At 37.9% G+C, this 13,048-nt stretch overlaps 1 protein-coding gene across 4 annotated transcripts in view; it reads left to right on the top strand.

Moving 5' to 3' along the window:
• The window catches only part of LOC126278568 (protein unc-80 homolog), a 953,735-nt gene that overhangs the window by 561,761 nt on the left and 378,926 nt on the right, over positions 1–13,048 (top strand). For all 4 annotated transcript variants that reach the window (XM_049978772.1, XM_049978771.1, XM_049978773.1 and 1 more), the window contains 3 exons: positions 4,678–4,880; positions 7,812–7,931; positions 9,927–10,099. In XM_049978772.1, coding sequence (XP_049834729.1) covers positions 4,678–4,880; positions 7,812–7,931; positions 9,927–10,099 — 496 coding nt within the window. The remainder of the gene's footprint in view (positions 1–4,677; positions 4,881–7,811; positions 7,932–9,926; positions 10,100–13,048) is intronic.

The following is a 13,048-nucleotide window of genomic DNA, read 5'->3' as shown; positions in this document are numbered from 1 at the left end:
ATCGGTCAGCTTTCAGATCACGGATAGCCTGGGCTTTGGCTGTGGTGATGTTGGGAGTAGGATTAAGGTTTTTCAAGAAAGATTGAGACGCAAGGCTAGAAGTGAGAAATTCCTGGAAGGGTTGGAGAGGGTGATTTTGAGGAAGAGGAGGTGGGTCCCGCTGTGATGGAGGACGGAACTGTTCCAAGCAGGGTTCAATTTGGGTAGTGTCTTGGGGAGTTGGATCATTAGGAGTGGGATCAGGATTATTTTTCTTCATGGCAAAGTGATATTTCCAGCAGAGACTACGAGTGTAGGACAGTAAATCTTTAAACAAGGGCAGTTTGGTTGAATCTGTGAGTGGGGCTGAAGGTGAGGCCTTTGGATAGGACAGAGGTTTCGGATTTGGAGAGAGGTTTGGAGGAAAGGTTAACTACTGAATTGGGGTGTTGTGGTTCCAGATTGTGTTGACTAGAATTTTGAGGTGTTGGGGGGAGTGGAGCTGGAAGTGGGAGATTGAGTTGATTGGGGAGACTGGGTCTGTGTGCAATGAGAGGAGGTTGAGGTTTGTTGGAAAGGTTGTGGGAGGTGAGTGAGTTGCCTTTCCGAAGGTGGGAAACCAGGTGATTGGATAGTTTTTTGAGGTGGAGGGTGGCATGCTGTTCTAATTCAAAGAAAACGGAATTCGTGAGATGGAAACAAGAAACACTGCTTCACATTTGTGACATGAAACATTCGTAGTCTTAATAAAACAGCTGCAGCAGCGACTTTGATATCTCAACTGAAAACACACAAGACAGACATTGTAGCTCTACAGGAAGTTAGGTGGCTTGGAGAAGGGATACACACGGAGCATAATTGTGTCATTTTTTATGGGGGAGATGAAAAACATCATGAATTTGGTACTGGTTCTGCTGTTAAGAACAGGATTGTTAACTGGCTTAAGGAATTCCATCCCATTAAGAAAAGAATGTCTTACATAACAATCAAAGATCAGTGGTGCAATATGACATTCATAAATGTCCATGCATCGACTGAAAATTCAACTGAGGAAGAGAAAGTTGAGTACTATGAAGAATTAGATAGAGTAATCAAAAGTACTCCAACAAGAAATATGAGAATTATCTTAGGGGATTTTAATGGAAAATAGGAAAAGAGGATATGTTCATCCCACAATAGGAAAACATAGCAAGCTCTGAGCGCAAATGAAAATGGATTAAAAATGATCAACTTTGCACTGTCAAAGAATATGAGAATTTGCTTGACAATGTTCCCTCGCAAAGATGTACACAAAGTTACATGGAGCTCTCCAGATGGCAAAACAGTAAATCAGATTGGCCATGTTATGACAGATCAATGTTTCACTCATACTGGGAATTTAACAAAAACGTCCACTGTCTCTTCATTGACTTCCAGAGAGCCTATGACAGCACCCACAGAAGTAGCCTCTATAACACATTACGAGAATTTAGTATACCCAGTAAAATAATTAGGATGATACAACTGTGTATAGATGGCTCCCAGGCAGCAGTGAAGTTCAGAGGATCCATATCCCCCACCTTTCCAATTAAAACAGGCTTATGATAGGGAGACACTCTTTCATGTGTCTTCTTCAACCTTGCTTTAGAGAAAGTGGTTCGGAAGAGTAATTTACATCTATACAATGGACTCCAAATCAAACACAGTTAAGTAAAACTCCTGGCTTTTGCAGATGTTATAGTGGTGCTGAGTGAAACTGAAGAAGAACTGAAAGATATGTACAGATCTCTCAGGCACAGTGCCAGCAAAATGGGACTTTTGATTAACCAAAAGAAAACTGAATATATGGAAATAAGTCGAGTCATAAACCCAAATCCTTATTTTGAAATTGACCAACATTCTAATTTCAGAAAAGTTGTGCAGTTTAAATACCTTGGATCACATTTCAACAGTAAAAATATCATAACAATGGATATAAATGAAAGCATAGCCTCAGGGTCAAGATGTCTGTACTCACTAAGCAACCCACCCAAAAGTAAAGCTTTGTCAATCACCACAAAGATGAAGATATACAACACTATCATCTGCCCCATAGTGCTGTATGGTTCAGAAAGCTGGGCACTTACAAAGAATGAAAGAGAAAAACTGAATGTTTTCTAAAGAAAAGTAATGAGAAAAATCTGGGGAACTGTGTTGGAGAATGGTGTATGGAGAATTCGAAAGAACAATGAAATTTATCAGTTAATGAAGCAATCGACTAACATCCAGAAATAAAAAAAGTAGATGACTGCAATGGGCTGTACATGTGGCTAGAATGTAAAACAACAGAATAACCAAGAAAGCATTTGAAGGAACTCTCCAGGCAACAAGACCATTGGGCCGACCCTGTACAAGGTGGAAAGATGACATAGAGAAGGAAATTGCAGCATTAGGAATTTCCACAGGGTGGAGAGAGGCTGCAAGAGATAGAAGGCAGTAGAAGCAGATCGTTGATGCAGTGCATGGTCTAAAGCGCCTGTCATCGCTGAGAAGAGAAGAGAGATAGGTACAGAGATAGTGATGATACTAGGGGAAATTGGTGTTTCAATCTGCATAGTCTCTTAAGTGTTGATTGTGATACCAGTCACACAAAAATAATTTTTGATTTAAATGACATCCTCATTTTGAGAAGTACAAATTGGAAAATATCTTATACCTTTCAGGTGGAGGTGATTGGCAGAAGTTTCGCCATAGAAGTGGATCCTTGTGGTGGATGTTAGTTGTTATCTATTGCATGTCAAATCTGGACTTATGAGCCAAAACTTTGTGACTACTGTCTACCACGAGAATGAATTGCCTCCTGGTGAAATTGTGGTCATGGGCTATGGTAAGAAACATATATAAACAGAACAGAGATGAATGGGGAATCCTTATAATGATAGTATAGTCTATAAATGTGGAAATTCACTGACACTAGTGACTTTGACAAAGTGCAGACTGTTATGGTCTGGATCCTGGGAAGGGACATCTCAGAAATGGCAAGCTGGTCAGCTGTTCATATGCTACTGTTGTGAGAATTTGTGTAAAGTAATTGAAGGATGATGAAACCACAAGTAGGTGAGAATATGTTGAAATAGCTCATGGGCGAACTCCCACATGTCAGTGTCCAGTGGGCACGATACTTTAACAAATGAACGCAGTTGCATCATCAGATTTGCTGATGAACTTATTGATGAAGGGCTGGCACCCATGCTTTATTTCCTCCCCCATTCCTCTGATGAGTTGCTCCGTTGGCTATCTACACCCAACATCCGTACCTCCACTCGTCCCATCGAGAAGATAAAAGCAGGGCAGCAGCCCCCCCCCCCCCCCCCCCCCCAGCAGTAGTATTGTGCCCATTAGACACTGGCATCTGGCAGTTTACCCATGAACTATTTTGACAGGAAGTATGCTGGGAGGAGCTTACGAATCACAGGTGATACAATGTTGGCTGTCCACGCCTCATCACAGACCTTGGAGTTCAGACGCTTGCTCGACCTGTAAAGTGGCAGTCTGAGGTAGATATGATGACAGAGTTCAACACAGGTGCAAGCACAAATGTTTCAGAGCATGCTGTTCAGCATACATTCTTTAGCATGGGGCTCCAAAGTAGATGACCCTGATGTGTTCCCATGTTAACCCAATTACATCATCAGTTAAATTTGCAGGGGGAAAAAATTGTTGAGATTGGATAATGGGGCAATGAAAACATGTTGCCTGGTTGAATTAATCACGCCATCTTACACCAGATTGAAGGTCACACCCAGATATGCTTATCCATGAAAAGGGCTACACAGAACTTACACCATGTCACACTTGCAAGCTGGGGGTGCGATATGGGGAAGGGGTAGTATTATGCTATGGAGAGCCATTCATGTGGGCTTGCGCATAGAACCTGTGGTAGGAATCAAAGACACAATGATGGCTATGGACTACATGAACATTTAGAGTATGCCATCTGCATCCCTTCAGACTTGATGTCTTGCTGACAGTGACGGCATCTTGCAGCAGGATAACCATCTGTGTCAGAAGGCCATAATAAAATACAATCACTTGTGAAATTCAAAATATCCACGGGTGTACTGCCGGTCTATAGTGTCCAACGGGCACAATATTTCGGCGATCAAACATGTCGCCATCATCAGGTGAACTGACGGACTGAGCTCCTGTGAACGTGCCGGCATGGAGATCCATACGCTATGGCTGCTTCCCCCTGAGCAGCCATAGTGTACGGATCTCTGTGCCGGCGCGTTCACAGGAGCTCAGTCCGTCAGTTCACCTGATGATGGCGACATGTTTGATCGCCGAAATATTGTGCCCGTTGGACACTATAGACCGGCAGTACACCCGTGGATATTTTGATTATCAAATATGCTGGGAGAAACTCAAGACTCACACTTGTGAAATTTTCTCCTGCTTCTCATGGAAGTAATTGTTGCTCATTGCTGAGTTACTGCTTATACTGATTTTAATATCTGATGATTAAATAATGACTTTTCCTAGCAAATGATGGAGCTGATAGATATTATGGTCACAATTGAAGAAGATGGAGACTATATGAATTGTGACAATCAGAGATCACTGAAAACTACTGGTAGAAATATATTTGTGTGTAAGCATTCTAATTAATATGGCTTCAAATTATAGTAATAGATTTATTGATCTTTCTTAATCTTTTAGATGTCATATTTTTCACTACAGTTATGGTGAAACGCACGGACTCCATACAGTCAAAGAGAAAAGTAAGTTCACTCTCTGACCGCAGCGACACTTCAGAACAAGGAGGACCAGGTGAAGTTAGTGGTGAAGAATCACCTGGCATTCTGAGTGATGACCAACCTCCAGAAAGTCCAAGTGACAGCAATGACACAGATGATACAAGCAAAAATCTCCCATGGATGAAGGTCTGAATTTTTCTGAATTACATTTTCTTTTGCTGGATACAAAGAGTAAATAACAGTAAAGAAAACAATCAAAGGGCAAATACATAGTTAATTATTGTCCTAACGTGTTGTTTATGAAATTTATCAACTGAAAATAAGTAAATACATGATTGAATTTGCTATTTTAATAATCATGAAACTCAAAATTAATTTTGATACTTTTATTATTTTGGTTGTCCTTAATTCTATCTGTCTGTCAAGAGAATTAAAGCTCTAAATACAAAGAAATTATATGGTAGTTTAAGAGTGTGCACCTGTTTGCAACACAAACCCAACTCAAAATTTCAATCTGCCTGTATGTTTCTACCACTTTAAAAATTCCATAGACTTTTTGAGAAATTGTTATTTTGTAATTATATTTTTGATGCAGTTTTATGGTTTATCACAAACAGAATTGGTGGTACAGGACAGCTGAGAGCTACCTGCAATATGGAATACCACTATTTTACAAAATGTATAATTGTATTCGTGTAGTTTATCAGTCTTTGTTGAAGAAAATTTGCTGTTTTTGCTTGTTCAGAAATAAATAGAAACTGTTATGTATCATAAGTGATTTTAGGTACTTTTTTTCATAAATACTAGTGCTGAAACAGTTTCTGATTCACCTGTTATGTTGTTATATAATGTGATGTCAGAGTGAACTATGCTTTTACAGGATTATGTTTTGTAAAATGTTTGGTGGTTATTGGTCTGTCTTCAGGTATAATAATAATACATACCCTTGTTTTGCAGTAAGTACTGAAAAAGACAATATTAAGCTTTCAAATTAAGATCTTCTTTCAAAATAGAGAACACACACATTCATACAGGCACAACATATCAACACTTGGCTACTGTGTCCAGGTGCTGGAGTCTAAGTGCAACTGCACTAGTTGAGGTGGGTGGTAGGGGCGAGTTCGAGGCATGTGGTGGAGAGGGAGAGGGATAGCAGAGTAGGGGTGGGGGAAGGTGTGCTGCTGGTGGGAGTGTGTGGAGACATGGTGGGGATAGAATAGATAAGTCTGCTGAGAGCAGTGTGAGAAGGCTGTGCTGGGAAAGGGGGGGAGGGGCTGAGAGGAGAGGAGACAAGGGATAAAGACCAGCAGGAGCATAAATGGGACAGAAGGCAAGAAGACATGCATAGTGGGAGTGGGAAAAGGGGATTTTTTTTTTGGGGGGGGGGAGTGAGAGAAGACAAGTAGAGAAGGGGGAAAGACTGGTAGAAGCATAGAGGGGATAGAAGGCCTGCATAGTGCTGGAGTTTGAGCAAGGAAAGGGGACAAGTGGGTGGAGGGCAGGGACTAGGAATGGTTGACATCAAGGCAGTTTGGGGACAAAGGAAATGTTGTAGGGAGAGTTCCCACCTACACAGTTCAGAAAATCTGGTGTGGTAGAAAGAAAGTATGTATGAGACCACCGTGGCCACAGGATTGTCCGTTCAAGTGTCTGTGTGGTTGAGTGAGTGAATGTTTGTACTTTTACTAGGGGGGCAAGAGCTCAAAAGATAGTGTGAATGTGTTGTGTGATTCTGTGCTCCACACATTCGTCTGTTATAGGTGAGTGGCTACCTTTCACTTACTTTACATTTAGATGCATCCAGGAATTTCTGTAATTGTAGTACAATAGATTAAAAATATTTAGGCATGACATATTATGATGTAAAAGAAATATACCTTTCTGGGAGGAAACTCATTGATGCAAAATAAATTGACATATGGTTAAAGGGATATAGCCGCTGGATATATTATTTATATATCTCAAAAGGCTCAAAGCAATTTTTTTAGAAATCAGAGTTTATCTACACCACATGAATCCTTTCTGTTGATAATTTTGAGCTGCAGGGGTGTGCATTTAGCTGTCTGTACAATTGTGTGTGTAAATGTGTGTACTTTTACTAGAGAAAGAGCAAGAATGTGAAAGTAAGTGTGCATACTGTTGTCTGTTGTGTGTTTATATGTGCCACTCTTCAGCCCACTATAGATGAGTGGCTGCTTTTCCGTTATTGTAAGTAAAATCTACTGAAATGACAGTATAATGTGGCCAAATGATACAAGTGACAGAAGGATAACGTGGCAAAGGTGAAAGTCATACGACATCTCATTAATAGTAATAATAATAATTATTATTTGTTAATTAAATCTGATTTGAACCTGTGAATTCATCTCTAAGTAAATAATAATATATATCTAAAAACAAAGACGATGTGACTTACCAAACAAAAGTGCTGGCAGGTCGATAGACACACAAACAAACACAAACATACACAGAAAATTCAAGCTTTCGCAACCAACAGTTGCTTCCTCAGGAAAGAGGGAAGGAGAGGGAAAGACGAAAGGATGTAGGTTTTTAGGGGAGAGGGTAAGGAGTCATTCCAGTCCCAGGAGTGGAAGGACTTACCTTAGGGGGAAAAAAGATCAGGTATACACTCGCACACACACACACACACACACATATCCATCCGCGCATACACAGACACACGGATGGATATGTGTGTGTGTGCGAGTGTATACTTGTCCTTTTTTCCCCCTAAGGTAAGTCCTTCCGCTCCTTGGATTGGAATGACTCCTTACCCTCTCCCTTAAAACCCACATCCTTTTGTCTTTCCCTCTCCTTCCCTCTTTCCTGAGGAAGCAACAGTTTGTTGTGAAAGCTTGAATTTTGTGTGTATGTTTGTGTGTCTATCAACCTGCCAGTGCTTTTGTTTGGTAAGTCACATCATCTTTGTTTTTAGATATATTTTTCCCGCATGGAATGTTCCTCTCTATTATATAAATAATAATATATGTTTTTGATATACTACACAGCAGTTTGGTTTTGTGTAGTTTAATTATAGTTTCATGTTTCCTGCTTATTTCAGGGTTTTTAAAGCCCTGACTGTGTGTCAACTTTTTCATCTTGGTATTTTTGTTACAGGTGGTTGTGCAGATATCCAATTCATTCAACTTTTATTGCTCACATCAGTCATTTTGCCATCCATTCTGTTACAGACGTCACATGAGAGCGTGCTCCAGACTTATAAAGTCAGTAAGAAGGGTATGTAAATAAATTGGCATTTTTATTGGAAGGAACCAACATTTTGAGAAGTTGGTAGAAAGGAATAACCATTTGCTTCACTAACTATTTGTATTTCTTCTTAACCATAAAAGTCATGTTCATTTAATTGTAACTTACACATTAACAACACAAAACATAAGAATAATTTCCAGTTTGCACTGTAGCCCAGGGTTCAGAATGGGGTAATGAATTCTGGTGCACAAATTATCAACAAGGTTTTATCAAACATAAAGGAAGAAATTGTGATTCTTGAAAATTCAAAAGAAATGAACAGCATATCTTATAATCACACCTACAAATTAACTAATTAAGAATTTAAAATTTGTGTTTCACTCATACCAGATAGCAGTTCTCTTTGCTAACAGGCATATTTTCTCATGGCATACAGGTGGCTTTGGCTCTGATAAATATCAGCTTGCTCATGTTAGTTTTGAGCTAGTAATCAGAAATATAACTTTATAAAGCAATGCTAACAGGTTAGTATTCATGTAGTTTTCTATACATATTTCTCCTAGGTAATGTATACTTTGAATTATTGAAATTCCCGAAAGTTTTTCTTTCATGATGGGGTCTACAGAACATGATGAATGCATGAATTAATGAGTATCAGTATCTCTAATATTGTTAGGCAGCAGGATTAAACTTTTTATTTTGCTCTGTTTTCCATCTTTAGTCCTACAAATTAATATTTAAAGACAAAGCAAGTAATGTAGAGAAAATATTATTACTGCAATAGTGAATAATCAGAATGTCAAAAGATGCTTCTTAGAAGGCATGAAATCTGAAATGTTGCTGATAACATAAATTATTTATAGACAAACTTCAAGATACTCAACCACAATAATTTCCATGTTGACCTTATGTCTCTGGGAGTGGAGCTGTCTATTTTAGTGTGATTTGGATACATGCTATCCACACATGTTTGACAGAAAAATATAACTCCTTACTAATGAGTACAGACAGTATAACAAAACCTTATGAGACGCTTCTCCCATTACTTATCTGCCTGTGGAATTTCAGACACCTATTATCTGTACATGAGACAGTTATGCTTAGTTGAACTAGCCCTCCATTCTAATAATACTTAGATAACTGTACACTTACATAATTATTTGTACCAACAGTCTCATTTAAATGATAAGCATGCAGTAGTTGATAAACAGCAGTTGAATAACTCAATAATTAAGATGTCCAACTATTGTTTGAACAACTGTTTTTTCTGTTAATTGTTTTAAACATACATTTGTAGCTTAAATAATAACAAACTGAAATAAAGGTAATTTATGATCATTACTTTTGGATGTCATTGCTACTGACTTGTTCCACATCATTGAAGGTTCTCTTTTGTAGGGTAGTCAATGAAACATTTCTGCCTGAGAGACACCAAACAAATAATTACATTGGTCTTCTGTCTCTCATATTTGCCTACTTTTTAATGATTGTGGTGACCTCACTATCAGTGATGCAAAATGTCACAAAAATGAAACTCTTTGGTAGCAAAATTAATTATCCCTCATGCAGGGAGGAATATCTTTGTGACTTCAGCCATCCTCAGTTCACTATGAATGATTGAACTGTATGCACATCATCTTGTTTTATGTTCCATTGCTAGTAATAAATTCATGTTAACTACACTCTCTAGTACCCAGCATCATTCTGTAAGCTTCCCACACCAGAACTGCTACAGATTTAATTTTCCTTCCAACTATTTAAGAAAAGGGTTCTGTGAAATTCTGCAACATAGTTTGATTTTCTCTCAGTGTTTTGGTTTATACATTGATCAGTCTTGCATAGTAGGCCATATTATTAAAACATATTAGTCATTTATGTATCAGCAGTGTCCATATAAAATTTTCTATAATATTTTCTTTGACTTATTTTTTCAGAAATAAGTAATGTGCCACATTCTTAAATTTGTTCCCTCAGTCATTTCTATGATACCGCAGAATACATCTATGACTGTTTATTTAATAGGTTTATGGAGAGGAGTTTGGTATAGTGGGCAGTGATGCAGCAGATGTAGAAGCAGAGAAACATCACCGTGAGGATACAAAGAAAGATAAAACAAGAAGTCGCAAAGTATCTGATCAAGCAAGTGCTCAAGCATCACCAGTCCGCAGGAAAGACAGTATGGGTAAAAAGGACAGGTACTTCACTAATCTTGTTGTATCTTCACACATAAATAGCTTTCCTGTGATATATTGCATATCATGTTCAAAAATTTATCTTTTTTATGTGAGTGTCTCAATGCATAAGATCATCTGGCAAAACATACTCTTAACTTAAATTTTAGTGAAAACTACTTTCATCATGTAGATGAATTTTCTTGAACATTCCTAATTCAGTTAATAAATAGATAACTTTTTTATAATTTCTATCATTATGAAGACTCAAGTATCAGTTGCTGTTTTGTTGTCACTTCCTGAAAACACACACATGCACAGTCTATCCACTGCTGCACTTGTTCTTAAGAAGGAAAGACTCCTGAACAACAAAGAGTTAACACAGATCAATACAGAAAACAATATAATACATAATATACTCCATTCTTTTCAGACAGAATTTTACAGTAGGCCAATAATTGATATTGCTTCAGAAAATATCAGTTCAACAGCCATAGTATTTTTTTATATTATTAGTATTTATTTAATCACAGCCAGTTTCAAGGCTGTTGCCCCATTATCATCTTTCACAGCTGTGCCTTTATTGGACTTTAACAGGCTTTAGCCACTCCATAAATAAAGGTTCTAGACTTGATCTAGCATTCTCTTACATTTATGGTCTGCTGCACAGAAAAAAGGCTTCTATCACTCGGCAAAAAAATTCCTTTTTTCCGTAACTGGCATGAAAACAGCTAATCTTTACATTTATGGGTGTACTGATAGCAAAAATTTTGATGAAAATGCAAATTAGCTCTCATTTTGTAGTTGTGATAACTTTATGTTATTTCCTATATAAGCTTATGCATATGTTTACCTTGGTGTTATCTCTCAGAGGAAGATAATTGAAAGTGCAGCTGTTTTAACTTACATTTGAGTTTTCTGGTGGTGTTTCTGTGATTAGTGTCCAGTAGTAGTTGGCTAATATTGATGCGCTCTTCTTTCCCTGGTCTCTCATTTCCTTGTCTGAAATTTGCTTCTGGAAGTGTTCTTCGTGCTCATTGGTTACAGCATCACAGTTGTCAAGATTGAACTTTAAGTGGAATATAGAAAATTTAGCTTTAAGGACATGTTGCATCTAAGTTTACTGTACACTTTGCATGTCTGGGGACCTACGAAAACCCCCTCTATTATTTTGGCTCACTAAGTTGTGGAAACTTCTTGCATAAATAGCATTGTGCTCCATGGTCTTAATGAAGTTTTCCATTAGGCGCAATTTTATATGAAGAGCAGGGAGAATTAGATTCAACAAGTACTTCATGCATAACATTGTGAGATCTTAGTTCAAGCAATTCATGCTTAGGCCAGTCTTTCTTTTTATAATAAAGTGATTTTGGTGCAGCAATCCCAGAGGCACAGGAAGCATCAAAATTTTGATGAAGTGCTGTTATAACGCAAGTAATATGCCTGCGATTTCTGGAGCCCCAAAAATCTGTCATTTAAACTTCTCAAAATTCAATTTCATTAACAGATGTGTCATGTTATCACATGTTTTCTTCACATAAGCTGCATGCCAAACCAGAATCTAGCTGCCATTAATCCCTCTAAATCACTATGAAATATCAAGTTCTTTTCACTATCAAAAAATGGAAGGATTGGCTTATGGCAGTTACAGAATGTGGTATCATTTAACATCTTATGAAGACAATTCCACTGTTTTAGTCTTGACACCAACAGTTCAGCTTTACCTTTCAAGAGTTCCAGATCTCTCACTAGGCCATTAAGTTCACACAATGTTATTTTGTGATTCTCTCTACACTCATTCTTACACACAAAATCAGGGTCTTTCAAAGAACTAAGCTTTGAAGGTGATGGTACAGCACTTGTTTCCCTAAAGTCCTCGTCACTATTGCTATTTTAGAATGTGGCGAGGAAGGCTTTTTCTTCTTGAAAATACCCAATATTAGTGGAGTTGTCTTAGAAAAATAACAATCATTCACATGATTTAATGGTTCTTGCCAGATCATGGCTATAGCATAGCCCAAGGAAGGTTTTTTATGGTTGAACCCTGAATGAAGACTTTAGACATAAGACATGCAATATACATGAAGAGCCAAAGGCTTTTTCTGGCCCTCAGTTTCAGAGTCAAAGTACAATCTGTACACCTTCCTAATATATGGCATTATTAGCCTCCTGTGCGATTTAATGCAGTCTGTCTGCAAATATTGCAAAAATTGTCATCACTGTTTACACGTTTGTGAGGGATATTGAATCATAGGAGTTAGTATGACCACACAGACTAACTACACTTCAATAACATGTCCTTCCAGTGCACACACACAACACAGCTTGTAACAGACTGAAACTATGCTTAAATGCAACATGCTTAGCTTCTCCCTATCCCTTATTGCTGTGAGCCCAGGCTACAAATAACAAAATACACACAGCTATTGTTTCCAGAAACTTCATAATTGTGTCTACTGTCAGTAGGATTTTGTAGCCTATAGGAGAAAGGAATGACAGTAAATGCTAATAAAATGTAATTATAGTTAAATACACCCCACTTTAACTTGGAAACAAAAGCTAATTCGAGGTTTTCAATTGTCATTTTTGTTATCAGTGTGGCCAATAAACATTTATTGCATCGCAGTTAAATTTTCGCTGTTGGCTAGTGTATTTAGAAAGGAACATCATAACAAGTCAATTAAAGAAATGTTGTCCTGTTCTTTTAGCTTTCCACAGGGAGATTTAACTTGAAATTCCATTTGATTTTTGAGAAGCTGTTCCTCAGTAGCTTCCAGTTCAGTCCAGTAAATCATCCAGTCATCCTTCCTAGATGCAAAGAAAACTCTACAAATCTGCTACCACTTAAAATATACAAACAGAAAATATACAGCTTACTAGAGGATGACATCTACAAGGGAATAGAAGAAGATCCAACAAACCATGTGAAGGTGAAAACCATCAAACTTCACCATAATAATTTCCAAGTTAAGA

This window comes from Schistocerca gregaria, chromosome 6 (assembly GCF_023897955.1).
Source record: "Schistocerca gregaria isolate iqSchGreg1 chromosome 6, iqSchGreg1.2, whole genome shotgun sequence".
Taxonomy (NCBI): domain Eukaryota; kingdom Metazoa; phylum Arthropoda; class Insecta; order Orthoptera; family Acrididae; genus Schistocerca; species Schistocerca gregaria.
This window is presented reverse-complemented; position numbering and strand designations above follow the sequence as displayed.